We start from the raw sequence: 15,829 nt of genomic DNA on the forward strand, positions 1-15,829 counted from the left end.
ATCTATCCATAAAACAATAATATTGGGCTAGAGGGGTGGCTGTATTTTCAGTGATTTTTAGCCCTAAAGATGAAGTCATTTGCACAAAGTAGATATCAAAATGTTGACTAAATAAATGAAACCCAATATAGGCAGTAAGCTGATATTAATGATGATGAGAAACATTGTCTGACTCTTCTGTTTGGAGATAATCTATTTTATCAAAGGCAGGGATTAATTCACTTGTGTCTGTGTGTGTCCCCAGCACTTACCTTGATTAGTAGGCATTGCTTGATTGACCAGAGACTTTGCAAAGATAGAAAAGTAGAGTTTCTACTACTCCAAACTCTACTAGTAGATTCAAGGATACAAAATGGATTCAAGAAAGAAATATCAGGGTAAGACAGAAGCAAACCTAAAACGTTAATGTGACCTTTATTATACAGCACATCTGGTGTTTGGTGTATTCCAACATGTATACAGAATAATCTATAAAAACCAAACCTGACCATTTCAAAATTACACTAAATGAAGTCTTAACCCACAGTCGCGTCTCTAAAAAATAAACACACGATATGGCCCTGCAGTAACAATGTTATGAAAAGAACTTGGTATAGCACAAAGTAGGTCATAAGAATCAGTTTGTTCTAAAGTAATTTCTTTTGTTATTGCACTTTTATCCTAAACACTTAGTTTGTTACATTTTCCTTTAACACTGTAATGAACATCAGTCCTTTAAAATTAAGACAAAAATAAACAAAAAGCACTACACGAAGACATTATACAACAAACTGTTTTGACCATTTTTTTCCTCAGCTCTCTTGGTAAGTTGCCCTTCTTAGTACCAGGTGCATGTCATACATACACACACTAACAGAGCCCCTGTGATTACTGTAATTGAACTTAATGTTAACAAAGCACATAAATGAATTTAAAAATAAAACCTCTTTGAGAGCAGTAGTACTACTTGAAGTCCTGAGGGAATTTTCAATTCCTTCAGTTCTCCCCCAACCCAGCTCTAGACCCACTGGGAATCAGCAAAAAATATTCTTATTTTTAGAAAAGATAAAAGGTTGTTTTCCCAGCAAATCTAGAAATTAAGCCTCCAAAGGGAGGGGGGAGGGGGGCGAGGGGGGAGGGGAAAACCAGTAAAGATAGAAAAGCAGCTATTCAGTGACCAGGGGAGGGTTGCTGACCCTACACTAACAAGGCAGGACTTTGGCATCACCATATATAAATCAAATATTTAACCCATTCTCTCCAAGAAATGGCTACAAGGGCATCAATATTCCTGAAAAAGCCAGAAGAAAACACTTCCTCTTCTGCTTCTAAGTGTAAAAAAAAATAAGCCAATGAAGAAAGTTTTATTCTGTGCAGTTAATAACCTCTGGGTTCCAAAAAATTGTTTAGAGCAATCAGATGCTGAACACCTACCACCCTTCTGCACTTGTTATCACCCTGTTTTACCTGTAAGGAGAACAGAGCTTTTCTAAAAGCTTAAGTGAGGTCCTTTTGTTCTCTTAAAGTCTTTTCAAAGACATTAAAATGTAGCAAAGGACAGAATAGTATAGTCAACAGCTGTGACTCATCTAACTTCTAAGTCTAACATTCTCGTTTCTATCCCTCAAACATTTAAGATTCTGAAATTTAAAATAATTTGGGAACGGCATTTAGTCCTAAAAGATAATCTTTTAGAAAATAATTCCATCTTTGGATAGTCTCTGAACAGCTAGCACCTTCCTAATGAGGCTGGCTTTTAGAAAAGTGGAAGGTTTATTGAGGAAAGGAGGCTGCTCTGTCCTATGAGCAAGAGAGCAAGATCTTTCTATGTAGCACCTTCTGTAAGCATTCCTCAACTTTCAGTAGTCTGTATTTGCTTCTGGGAATCAGAGCAAGGTTATCAGTTGAGATTCCTAACTTCTTAGTGTTCCTTATTTTCAACTGACTTAGAAGACCCTTGACATTTAATGTGAGGTGAGTATTCTCAGGCTGAAGCTAACCAATTAGCTATGCTACTTTATTTAGAAGAGAGTATAGAAAAGGATAATTTTTCCATGAGTTCCTCCTTTTCTCCCCCTCCCCCAAACAAACACTGTCTTCACTAGGCTGGGTATGTATGTATCCCAAGTCTTTACAACCTGCCAAAATACTATTCAGGAAAAAATGTCATTGAACAATCCAATACAGTACAATTCATGACTTCATTCATCTCAACAATGTGATATCCGAAGATGAAGGAAAATCAATATAATTATATAGCTGACAACAACAAAAAACCAAAAGCGAACATATTCCTTCCTATACTAGACTTGCCGAGTGTTTAAAGTAATCCTCCAAGCATCCAAGGTTCTGACTGGCTTGGACAGTATGCACCTTGCTTTTCTCAGATTCCTTTCGTCCTTAATCTCATTCTGGCTCCCGGGGGGGGGGGGGGGTGGGGTGACATGTATACATATATGTATGTGCATGTATACATATTTATAGTTTATGTAGATATAAACCATGTATGTTCATTCATATGCTCACACAGACACATAGAGAAGTATGCAAGCAAAGAAACATTAATCAAAAGGCCAAACCAACAAAGACTGGATTGAATCAAAAAATCTGATGTATGAAGAAGGAATACACTGATGTGTGTGAATGTAGCCATGAGCTAAGAACATAAGAGGCTGTGGGTGTCTGCACTGTGAATACTAAACTCAGTCTAGACATTTATTTTTTTCTTCTAATTGCAACTGATTAAAATGTATGGAATATAGTTACAAGGCAGAAATTGTACAAGACTTTTTTGAAAGTCTACACAAAACAGATGTCTGTGCTATTATCTTTTTCTGTACATTCTCTACTTTCCAAGAGAATAAACACAAACCCCCACCTTCCCTAATTGAAGACTTAGGTTCTCTCTTCCACAAAGATACTGGTACCTACAGAGCCCCAAAAGAATACTTGTTAATACTGGTAAGAATATAAATAACATCCTGAAGTAACAGCAGATGGTGAAGTTCCAAGTCATTTACCGAAGTAGAGAAGCTGCACTAGATAATCTACTACTAGAAATGTGATGTCTAAGGACTCAAAGATACATGGTTGACAATGTCTTCCATTGCAACTCAAAGGTGGTCTTTATAATTGGAACATCTGAGGAACTACACATCACAGCCCCTGCTCAGGACGGCTAAAGAGTCAATCAGACTAGACTTTAAACTCTAGGTTCTAACATTTTTTTTTGCTCTGTTAATAATCAAGATACTCTTTCTAACTAGAAAATTCCAGCAAGAAATGCCAACTTGAAAGATCCTAGTTGCAAAGTATTCCAGACATTTAAAGAACAGAACACAGCAAAGCAGATTACAGCTGCTGGGAAACAGGAACTGAGTAACAGAGAGAAGCTTCTTGTAGTCAACCAATCATGTCAATTCTGTCTTCTTATTCTTATTTAAAAAAAGAAAGGATTGGGTAGCTGATACACTAGGATCCAGAAAAGCTTGAAGCCAAGATTTGAGTAGAACTGAGGTGTCCAAAGTCCTTCATATATACCAGGAATTAGATCTCTTCCCCTTCACTATCTCTGTGTGAAAACTCCTCAAGGACATTTCTATGTTCCACTGCTAACTGCAAAAAGAGGGAAGGAGGGAGCCTCCCACTCAGACAGATCTATGCAGTAATTGTGCACACTTAAGAACCTGCTACAGGACTCTTTTCTTTCTCATCTGCTATTTTGTCTCCTAGCAAATAATATTTTAGAGAGAGAGAAAAGAAGAAGCAATAGAAGAAAGCTTGGTTAAAACATCTGACAATAAGCAGGATTTTAAAATATCAGTGTGTTAAATTCAAAAAATAAAGATTTGTTTTTCAAATATTTAAAAACACAAATTGGTTATCTATCCAGGAGGTCTGAACACAGATAACCCCTATAAGAGCCAATGACCTCCAGGTGTTTCTTATTTCTTGGGTCTTACCCAAACATTTTAAACTAGGTCAGATCTACTCAGATATCACCACCCTCCAACCTCCAAGTATCACTATTATCTGAAATTAGCCTCAAAACCAAAAGAACAAGATCTCACCTCCTCCCCAAATGTAAACATCTGGCAGTGCAAAGAAGATTGCTGACTTTATTTACAGTCACACAAACTCAAAACTTTATGCTACTGCAATCAAGAAGCTCTGGTTACAGTTAGCAGGAATCAGACACATGTCTATAGAATTCTCTTTCTCCTTCTGGTCTTCTCTCATCTTTCCTCTCCCCAAATTCCATCACCTAAACTTGACATTTCTGAGGATCTGTCTTGACCACTGGATGGAACCAACCAATTAATTTCTGATACCACAAAAGTCAGCCAAATGTTGTCTATATTACTGACATCATAATACCCCATCCAGTGCTTTGGAAAAATTTTATAGATCTTAGAAATGAGGAGGTGGAATTTGCTCTGGCTCCCATGGCCAAATCTCCCACTCTTAAGCTTTTATCTGTGATCAAGACTGTCTATGCTCAAAGGGACAGCTTGGATCACTGGTGAATACCGAATGGACAAACATGCTGGAAGAACAATCCAACTTCTCACAGCTGACTGAAGTCACGATAGTCTGAAGTTATATCAGGTTACACAGCCAAAAACAGTTCCCTCCTGTGCTTCCTATGATGCCAAGTGCTTCCTATGACCAGGGAGTTTAAAAACAAAAGAAAGAGGAAGAGAGAGGGTGGGAGAATGAGACAGAGAAGGGGCCTTTCAAGTAGAATCATCCAGTCCTCTGCTTGGTTGCTCAGAGTTTGACTTGCACAACCGGTCCATGATACCCTGGAGCATGGGCTGAACAATGCCAAGGAGGGGACGCCTAGAGGGATCGCCATCCCAGCAGGCTTCCATCAGCTGCCAGCATTCCTCATCAAACACTGGGAGTCGCTCTGGACGGGCTCCTGAAACGAAGAAACGCGGACATGACAACAGTCAGTCTGTAGGAAAGCAATAGACATCTATCTCTGTCAGCTTCTGTGCCCAAATGGAGTTTAAGATAAAAAAACAGTAGTATGAGGGTTGTGCTTTTTAAAGTTGAAGTAAGATTTGTATTAGATATGAACTGCATAATGGAAATGAGAAAGAAATTAGAATAGTATTGGAGGAAAAGGAACTATCTTTTCTGCCTATCTTGGGGGAAAAAATATCGATTTTTTCTGGAAAAATACAAAACGTCTTAGAGAAAGGAAAATGGATTCTCTCACAGCTTGGGAACTCTAAGAATGGTGCTACCACTCACTCCTGTGTCAGGGTGTACAGGAAACAGAGAAGCTCATCTAAGGCAGCCCTTCCTCCCAGACACTGATCAACAAAAGGAAACCAGGATGAACTGGCAGGGCTTGACATCCTACCTCTGCGCACGTTGTTCCAGAGGTGGTCCTTGCTGGCACACCTTTCAAATGCTTCAGGGAGCTTTACAGAGCCTGAGCAAATATACCAGAAGAGGATCCCAAAAGCATACACGTCCACGGAATTGTCATACTTCCCTACGTTAAGAGAGGATGAGAGTAAGCTAGGGACTGGGGCAGCAGCACAGAACACTCACAATGGCAAATTCATATAGGACTTTGTCTCTCCCCCCCAGAATCCACTCACATTTGTTACTTTGAGTGTCACAACAACCCTATGAGGCTGACAAGCAGATTTTTTTTTTAATCCACATTTCATAGTTGATGAAACTAAGGATCATGATAAAAGGACACCAACAGTTAGCAACAGCCAGGAATAAAGTTTAATAAAGACAACAGAATGAGCAAAAGCATGGAGTAAAGAATCAATAGTGTGTATTCCCCTTACAATGGGGGAAAAAGGGATAGCAGAAAAAACATTAGTCTAAATGCCTATTAATTAGCATTTCAACATGTTTTTTTTTTTTTTAATAATTATGTACCTACAATCACTTTTTATAGTATTACATAGTAAATTTACAGGACATGTCTTATTCCCAAAATAGGTTGTAAGCTCTAATGAGGACAGGGATCCTTTTCTACCTCAACTTTAGATTTCTCCCATGACCTAACACTATTCTCTGTAAATAACAGATATTATAAATATTTGTGGATACATCTTCTCATTGGATCTTCACAATGGCCTTAGAAGATGGGTGCTGATGATAAAGCTGAGAGATAGAAAGATCAGGTGACCCTTCTGGAGTGACACACCTAGTAGTAGATCTAAGCACAGATCATCTGGACTTCAGGTCTCACCCTATCCACTGTACCATTTTGCTGTCTCTTCAAACAAATTAATTGTTTGTGCCACTGAATTGAAATGTCTTTGAGACAGAGTCTGCTCTTTGTAAAGAAACAAACTTTATTAAATAAAATATTTGTTGCATGTAAAGTGGTACTATCAAGTTTACATAACTGAAAAAATAAAATGGAACATTTCTTTTAAATAAATGTATGCATTTTTCTGGAACTGAAGTTGAACTGAATTTTAAAACAAAAAGATCATGCTAAAATAAAAAGAGTATATACTAAGAAGTTACTTCTTATCCTTGGCAAATTAGGTTGGAGGGGACCAGAGTACATAGAATACTAAAATTCAGGCACAGCAGTTTTGGACTTAATTTAGTGAACAACCTATTTATTGTTATGTCTGGAGCAGAACGATAACATAATGAAAGTGATGTTTAGTCTTGTGAAATGAGACAGTGATGAGAACAATTTTATACAACATTACAAACAGCTTTGAAAAGAACTCTGTAATGCAATGACTAACCATGATTTTAGAGAGCAGAAGATAAGGTCACAGGATGTAGAATGAGATATGCATTTCTGGACATGGTTAATTCATTTTGCTTAATTATGCACATTTGTTACAAAAGTTTATTTTTTCCCCACAGAAGAAGGGATAAAGAAGAGATGGAGAGAAAATAAATAACTGCTAAATGAAAAATAATTATGTAAAAATGTTTTTTAAAAAGTTATTCCGGGCAGCTAGGTGGTGCAGTGGATAGAGCACCAGCCCTGAAGTCAGGAGGACCTGAGTTGACCTCAGAGACTTAATACTTCCTAACTGTGTGACCCTGGGCAAGTCACTTAACCCCAACTGCCTCAGGAAAAAAAAAGATTCTGATAGAAACCCACAGAAAAAACTAAAATGCAAATCTACTCAAGGGATAAAAACTCAATAGGATAGGAGATAGGAGTAACAATCTTGTTACTAAGGCCTGGATTCAAATAATGACAATAGAATGGAAACCTAGTGTACAAAGACCAATTCGAGAGTCATTTGGAAGGAAGAAATGACATGGTAAGGTACAGGCCTGTTCTAGACAGATAAGTCTTGGATTATTCCACTTTGTAAATGGCTGTGGAAGAGATTCTGGAAGAGAAGCCAACTAAAGGAAATTCTAATGTTAGATCCCCCTTCCAGTTCTTCTTCTTTTTTGCTGAGGCAGTTGGGGTTAAGTGACTTGCCCACAGTCACACAGCTAGGAAGTGGTAAGTCTAAAACTAGATTTGAACTTAGGTCCTCCTGACTTCAGGGCTGATGCTCTATGCACTGCACCACCTAGCTGCCCCCCACCTTCTAGTTCTTCTGTCTACTAGCACTACTACTATTCAGGCTCAAAACTTTAGTCAGCTTTGAAACATCCTTCTTTCTTCATATCCAGTAGTCAGCAAATCCTATCCTTTACTTTAAAATTATTCTTGATGTTGTCCCTTCTTCTCTTCCAACTACTACCAACCTAATCACCATACTTTTATTTCTGTAATAACCTCCCTACCTTGTCTCTCTGCACCAGTCTCCAACTTCTAATCCACATTATGCATTACTAAAAACAGAGAATATTAGAGCTTAAATGGAGATGAGGATATGAACCTCAAAGATCATCTAATCTAACCCTTCCACTCTACAGATGATGAAATGGAGATATGATAACTTGTCCCATGCCATACAAGTAGTTGATGGCATTCTCTCGGCCTAATTTTTCCCCCACTATCCCACAATTTGTTTATCATGCCATTTATTTGTTCAAAAACAAACAAAACTGCCTAATATACTCTACTGTCTGAATTTCAAGTCTTCCAAAATGAGATTGGTTTTCCCAGGACTTTCTAAAAATGAACCTCTTACTCTAACCAACCTTGTCACCTTACTGTCCTTAATGTTTTCTCCTAATCCCAACTCCCTTCCCTTTTCCTCTATGCCATTAAGAAATCTCTTATGCATCCTTTAAAAGTTCATCTCAGATTCTACCTTCTCCATAAAGTCTTCTCTTCCAGTGTTCTAGCCTTCAATGATCACTCTCTTCTCTGATCTTATAACTCAATTACAATATGACATACATAACTTGCATTTAATTATTTGTGGCATTTAATATTGGTTATTAATTATTTCACCTATTTTAGCAGTCTCTCCTGCCAGATTGTAAGCTCTTTGAAGGTAAAGACCATTGCTTTTATTTTATTTTCTCCTCCACAATACCTTTGCACAATCCTGGGACCATTGGATGTGTGCTGAATATAATGGCTGGTGTTTGATTCACTGATTATGCATCAGTAGCATCTGAAACCAATATCTGAGAATCTGAAATATCTGTTGTGGTATATTGTTGCCCTGATGATTTCTCCACTCCTTGACATTCCTCTCTCACTTGCTGTCTCACTATGCTTTTTCTTCTCCTATCACTTCTTCCTTCTCTCTCTTTTACTCTTCCCCTTGCTTCCTTCTCCTTTACTATCTATGGCATGTCAGTTGTATTCAAGAGTATGGCTTAGCTCTTTTGGTGGTATTCAAACTTAAGAAAGTTACTGAACCATATCCTTAACCCCATTATTTCCACCAGCCTTACCCGTGAAGAGCTCTGGGGCCATATGGATTGGGGTACCCACGATGCTACCAGACATCATGGCCTCAGGCTTACAAAAACCCAGGTCAGTGATCTTGGCTCGGTTCTGCTTGTCAAGCTACAAACAAGGCAAGGCAACAGTCAGATGAAAATATCCTTCCCCTTTAAGCTTCTAGATTTTGAGTTACCACAGAATTTCTGAGGTAGAAAGGATCACAGTGATCATCTGGTTCAATATATATACCTGAAAAAAAATTTCCTCTACAATAAACCCAATGTGTTCATTTAGTCTTTTGCTTAAAGCTTCCAATGAAGAGGAAACTCATTACCTTCCACAACATTCCATTTCTGTATAGGTTTAATTGTTATCAATTATATCAGGCTCAGATTTCCTTTTCCATTTTATCCATTGCTCACAGAGCCAAAGAGAACAAATATAATTCCTTTTTCAGGTAAGATAACTCTCATGTTCCCCTCCCCCCCCCTTTTCAGGCTAAACATCATTTAATCTTTCAACCATTCATGATGATGTGAAATTAAGATCATTTCCTGCTCCTTGCTCTCCACCTCCATCCTCATTATTTTTCTTTGGATGCTCTCTAGCTTTGGAATGTCCTTCTGAAGATGTGGTACCCTACACTCAACACAGTAGTCCTAATGTAATTGGACCAGGGCAGGGAACAGCAAAATGGTCACCTCCTTATTCTAAGTAGGCAGATGTCTCAGTAAAACCTAAGAATTCATATTTCACCCTGTTGACTCATACTGAACTTACATTACTAAGATTCCAAGACCTTTTTCAGATGAACTGCTGTCTAACCAATTCACTTGTGAAATGAGTTCTTTGAGCCCAATGTTAAGATTTATTTGTTCTGACCCAATAACCTTACCTATTAAAATCTTTTTTAACTCTATTATCTATTGTGTTAACTATCCCATCCAACAATCATTTGAAAATTTAACAAATATGCTATCTATGCCGTTATTAAAGATGAAATGTTGCAGGGCAAACTAAGCACAGATCGCTAGGGTACTCCATCATTGATCAAATATTTTGCTAAAATTTGCATGAACTATAGCTACAACATTCTTCTGGCCTACCAGTTTCATGACCTCATCCAAAAAAAACCAACAACAACAACAACAACATTAGTTTATTGAAACTGGTTATTTTTCTGGGACACTGATACATTGTTGGTGAAATTGTGAATACATCTAGCCATTCTGGAGAGCGATTTGGAACTATGCTCAAAAAGTTATCAAACTGTGCATACCCTTTGATCCAGCAGTGTTTCTACTGGGCTTATATCCCAAAGAGATCTTAAAGAAGGGAAAGGGACCCACATGTGCAAAAGTGTTTGTGGCAGCCCTGTTTGTAGTGGCTAGAAACTAGAAACTGAGTGGTGCCCCTCAATTGAAGAATGACTGAATAAACTGTGGTATATGAATATTATGGAAAATTATTGTTCTGTAATAAATGACCAACAGGATGATTTTAGAAAGGCCTGGAGAGACTTACATGAACTGATGCTGAGTGAAAAGAGCAGGACCAGGAGATCATTATACACTTCAACAACAATACTATATGATGATCAATTCTGATGGACGTGGCTCTCTTAAACAATGAGATGAACCAAATCAGTTCCATTTGTTCAATAATGAATAGAACCAGCTATACCCAGTGAAAGAACTCTGGGAAATGAGTGTGAACCACTATATAGCATTTTCAATCCCTCTGTTTCTGTCTGCTTGCATTTTTGATTTCCGTCACTGGTTAATTGTACATTATTTCAAAGTCCGATTCTTCTTATGCAACAAAATAACTGTATGGATATGTATACATATATTGTATTTAACATATACTTTTAACATATTTAACATGTATTGATTTATCTGTCATCTGGGGGAGAGAGTGGGGGAAAGGAGGGGAAAAATTGGAACAAAAAAGGTTTTGCAATTGTCAATGCTGAAAAATTACCCATGCATATATCTTGTAAATAAAAAGCTATAATAAAAATAAAGTAAGAAAGAAAGAAATTGGTCATTTTTATCTTCCAGTTATTCTGAACTTCTCACTTACTTGCAAAACAAATTTATCTAAAGAAGCATTTCTGATGCTAATTGACTCCTTAAGCCCAAGGTATATACCACAAAGTTAAAGCAAAAGGAAACTTCCCTGATCACTTGGACAAAGACTCTAAAGAGTCCCAGAACTAATCTTTAAAAACACCAAAAACGACTAAGTCTCACAAGTCAGCTGTCTGTCTGGGAAAATTTTAGAGATAAGGCTACACTTTATGGAATTTTGAGGACCTCTTTCTTCCCCAAAAAGCTCTTATCTCTATATCAAGAGTCACTAGAAAAAATGACAATGATGATGCAAAATCAAACTTTTAAAAAAAAAAGAATGAATCAAAAGATAATTCTTGTAATTGGGATAACAAGGTTAAAGCAAAGTTATAATTGTTTTTGTCTGTTAAGCTATCTAGATCCATCTCCTCCCTTTTTTTTTTTTTTTTTTTTTTTTGGTTAAACACAATTTCTATTTCCAGCTAAAGCAGAACAGGAAAGGCCTGAGGCACATTGAAAATACCTTGGAATCTCTCCACTCAGACACATCCCCCTCCCCAGGTGTCTCTGGCTACAAATCCAAGATCCAGCTTGTGGTTAGTACAACTGCAACCTTTCTACTTCACTTCTCCCAACCAAATTCCTTTTTTCAGGCCCTTTAGTCCACAAAAATCAGGTATTCTAGAGAGCAGCCCTTACCAGCACATTTTTTAGTTTGATATCACGGTGAACAAGCCCCTGGCTATGCAGAAAGCGTATTCCTTCCACTACGTCCAGGGCTATCTGCAAGCGCAGCTCCAGAATTAGCCCCGCCTGAAAAGACAAAATTCACTTGTGACTTTCAGGATAACTCCTCTCTTCCTGGTTGTTCAAATAAATGAAGATGCCTTCAGTGGGGTTCAAAGACAAATATACTATTAATAAAGAAATATGAAATAAAGATGGCGTATAAAGAAAAAGAAAGGAGTACAGCAAGGAACAGGAAACTTTAAGAAAGACAAGTACAAATCAAATCCCTTGGGAGTCACAATGAGGTAAGCTGTCCCTGTGTTTGGCTTACTCAGGTACAATCAAAAGATTGAAGGGACAGTCTCACTGATAAATACCTGGATCAAGAAGGGAATTGGGATCAACAACAAGAACTACCCTTCAACTTTAACTGTAAGCATTTCTGCATTTTACCCCAGCTGACCCAGATATGGTTTTGTGGGTTACAACCCCAAATTGTACATAACACTTTCCAGTGGCCAACTCAGGACTCCCTAGTCTGTAGTAGATGTTGCATCACCATGAGGTGCTAATGAAGTTCTCTGGTTCATACCAGAATGGATGATGGGAACTAATCCTAGCTTCTCAGAAATAGAGAGAAAAAAGGCTCTTGGAAAATTATTTCCCTCATTAAACCAAAGATCAGCTTCATGGTTAGAAAAGTTCCTGATCCCTTGTAGCATTTGTATATTTCCCCTGGCCCTCCATAGGCCAGGCACCATGTGGATTCAGTGGAAGGGGACCCACCCAGATGCTCTGTGGTAAATGCTTTCCTCTTCCCCCACAGCTCTCACTAGAGTGGGAAGGGGAACTTCTCTGTAGGCAGACTAAGAAAAGCTATGTACTTCCCTTTATTGTTGTTGCTCTGAACAAAGGAAATTCAACATCTAATCCAAATCTTAGCTATAACTCTCATCTTTCATTCAGAAACCTTCAAATGCTAAAAAGACTCTTCCTTACCGTGGCATTCGAGGCCCTCCATAATTGAGTCTTAGTTTATCTTTCTAGAGAATCTCCTTTTATTTCATTGAATAAAGGCCTACTTTAGATTGATTTAGACATCTCTTAACAGCTCCCCCCCTCCCTGCCCCTGCTGCCCACAACAAACTTTGGACTTTTCTTCCACTGTGCCTTTTTTCACTCTTTCTCCTGCTGGGAGCATCCTCCTTAGACTTCTCTGCCTATTCAAATCTTACCTATCCTTTCAGGACCAGTTTAAATCTACCTACACATGAAGTTTTCTTTGTCCATCCCAGCTCATGCTCAGGTAGAAATCCAGTAAAAGGGAGAGGGGTTTGAGCTGCAAATCACATGCTTACATGTCTCACCATATACTGGTTCATATTTTTTATTATTTTTCCCTATGGTATATCTTTTCCTTAATTAGATTTTTGCTTTTTTGACCATAAGGTCTATGTTGTTTGTATCTTTTATTTGTAGCACCATAATGCTACAAGTATTATTAAGTATCCTACTATGAGCAGAGAAACATGAGCAACAAATATGGAAAGTAAGGTGTAATCCCTACTCTAATGAAGGAGCTTAAAAAAAAATAGAAAAGAGGATAACAGATAATTGAAAAATAAGGCAGAATGGACGATTAATTCCAAGAAAAGGGCACAAAGAGTTATGGGCATTCAAAGAAGAGAGAGACAACATCTGGTTGAGGAAATCAGGAAGTGGTCATTGAGATGGGCCTTAAAAAGATGTGGAATTGGGAGGGTGAGGGGTAGAGCAGCATTTTAGACAGAGGAAGCAGCATAAACAAAGCACATTTATGTTAAAAGTGAAAAGTCTAATCTGACTGGTGCAGAGGGCAAAGGCAGAGGTATACAGAGAAAGAAGACCAGCAAGGGTGTTTAAAATTGAAGTGCAAACTGTGTGCCAAACTGAGGAGTTTAGATATTATTCAACGGGTAATGAAGAGATATTAAAGGGTGGTTTTGTTTTCACTGAGGAAAAGTCAAAGGATCAGAGCTTTGCTTTTAAAAAAAACACGTTACACTGGAAAGGGGAGAGACGGAAGACAGGAAGGTCAGTTAGGAGGATACTGAAATAATTTAGGTAAGATGTAACAAGGGCTTCAACTACAACGATAGTTCTGAGAATGGAAAGATGAAGATGGATAAGAGAGACACTGATTCAGCAGACTCCGTGGAACTTAACAAACAACCTGATGTGAAAGATAAAGGCAAGGAAGGTGTCAAAGATGACTAAGGTTTTGAATTTTAAGAACTTAGATAATAGCTATACATAGAAACAGCAGTTGAAGAGGAGTTAGTTTTCAGAAGAAAATGATGTCAGTTTTGAGCTTACAAGTACTAAGTACCAGATACATATCCAGGAGGAAATGTCCTGCAAACACTGGAAAACTAGGACAAGAGCTCAGCAGAGCTGCCAGGACTAAAGATAAAAGATCTGAGAATCATCTGCATAGATGCGACAGCTAAAATTATGAGAGATCCATAAAGAACAACATAAAGAGAAATGAAATGGCCAAAGGAAAGAAAAAGGTTCAAAAAGAAAAGGCTCATCAACAATTTGAATAAAAAATAGCTGGACAGGGTGATTAGGAATTTATCAATATCTCCTGGTGATGGACATTCAGAAGTTTTGTGGATAGAGCCACATCTCTGGATGTGGATGAATATGGGTAAACACAAAGCAAAGTATTTTATATGTAGTAGGTGCTCAATAAATGTTTTTTGACTGAACAAAGAGCCTTAGAACAAAGGTTATAAGAAGCCTGTTATTACAATAAGGAGTCTGAACTTCACTACCACCATTGAAAGTTAAAATTATAGATGGAGTAGTCTTGATATACTACATATACCCTATAGCCAGGAACCATCTCTGAGATTAAAATATCCAAGAAGGTCTCTTGGAACAGGGGAATCAAGAAAACCAACAATATTTTATAAAAAACCTGGGAGCTCTGAGGAAGAAGGGAAGAAGAGTAAGAAGGAGAACTGTGTGAATTTAGTAGTCAGGCCAGCCTATGTTATCTCCCTGCCCTCACCTTCAACCCTGTGTAAAGGTCCCGGTGTAGCCGCTCCATGATGAGCAGCACTGCAATACTGGAGCCACCGCCGTAGTTGTAGTCGATGACGGAACCGTGAAGATCCACCAGACGCTCATGCTTGGGCAGAGACCTGGTAAGAAGGAGAGGGGTCTGGGATGCAAACCACATGCCCCATTCCTATAAGGCATGCCAGGACTCAGGGAAGAAAGGACCTCTAAACTGGCTCAAGGACAGAAATCTGACTCACTTCCCAGGCCAGGCATCTTAAAGTAGCTGAGCCTCTGTGACCAAAGAGGAAGGTAACATAGAAAGATAGGGAAAGGAAATTGGAACAGGAAGGGATTTAGGCTCCGAAGGCAGCCTTGGCCTTGGAGGGAGTTCAGTTTTAACTACTGGTCTACAACAACCTAGCATTAAGAAATGCAAAGAAAGGACACTAGCAGACACCTCCTACATTTAAGTAGGGAATTTATGCCAGACCTCTGGATGCTTCTATGCAACCTTGCCGAGATAGATAGAACTATGACCCACCTCATATAATGAAACTCCAATGCCAAATCATTCCAGTGCTTCTCATCTGGAGGGACAACTGATTTCAGGGCACAGGGGAAATGGCCTCCCCAGTTGTCACACAGGTACACCACACCATACTGCCCCCGGCCTAGCTCCTGGCCCAGTTTAGGTTTACCTGCAAGGCAAAGAAAGGAAGAGTGGCTAGAGCTCAATGGGCTCTGAGTACCTACTTAGTGGAGAACCATGTTTATAAGAGAAACATAACTGGTGTCATTCCAAGACCTTTGGAAATGATTTATCTGAAAATACTACTATCCTATGAGTTGTACAAATGGCATTTCCAAATGAGGAACTCTGGTAGTTTACGATTCACAAGAATGGGAAAGAATTCCTCGAGATCCCTGGGGTTGGTAATTTGGCCAGAGTTAAGACAGGATTAGCCCCTTATATCTTGTTCAGGGGAAATGACAGAGACTCACGATGCAACAAGACATCCTGCAGGGACCGGCTCTCCAAGGACAGGCGGGCCAAGCGTGGGGCGTGATCTTTGCGAACCTTCAGCCACAGGTCTTCAGTTTTCTCCAGACGACCTGAATGACCAGCTTCCAACTAGAGAGTTAACAGCAGAGACATAACCATGACCTAACTGCCACT

General features: G+C 38.7%; 1 protein-coding gene across 1 annotated transcript in view; it reads right to left on the reverse strand.

Moving 5' to 3' along the window:
* Positions 1-390: 390 nt before the first annotated feature.
* DSTYK (dual serine/threonine and tyrosine protein kinase) overlaps positions 391-15,829 on the reverse strand; it is a 61,061-nt gene continuing 45,622 nt past the window's right edge. The window contains exons 7-13 of the mRNA XM_031937225.1: positions 15,655-15,784; positions 15,194-15,350; positions 14,660-14,792; positions 11,572-11,685; positions 8,806-8,920; positions 5,354-5,488; positions 391-4,903 (exon numbers count right to left, since the gene is read on the reverse strand). Of these exons, the coding sequence (XP_031793085.1) occupies positions 4,716-4,903; positions 5,354-5,488; positions 8,806-8,920; positions 11,572-11,685; positions 14,660-14,792; positions 15,194-15,350; positions 15,655-15,784 (972 nt within the window). The 3' untranslated portion in view covers positions 391-4,715. The remainder of the gene's footprint in view (positions 4,904-5,353; positions 5,489-8,805; positions 8,921-11,571; positions 11,686-14,659; positions 14,793-15,193; positions 15,351-15,654; positions 15,785-15,829) is intronic.

Source organism: Sarcophilus harrisii, chromosome 4 (assembly GCF_902635505.1).
Source record: "Sarcophilus harrisii chromosome 4, mSarHar1.11, whole genome shotgun sequence".
Taxonomy (NCBI): domain Eukaryota; kingdom Metazoa; phylum Chordata; class Mammalia; order Dasyuromorphia; family Dasyuridae; genus Sarcophilus; species Sarcophilus harrisii.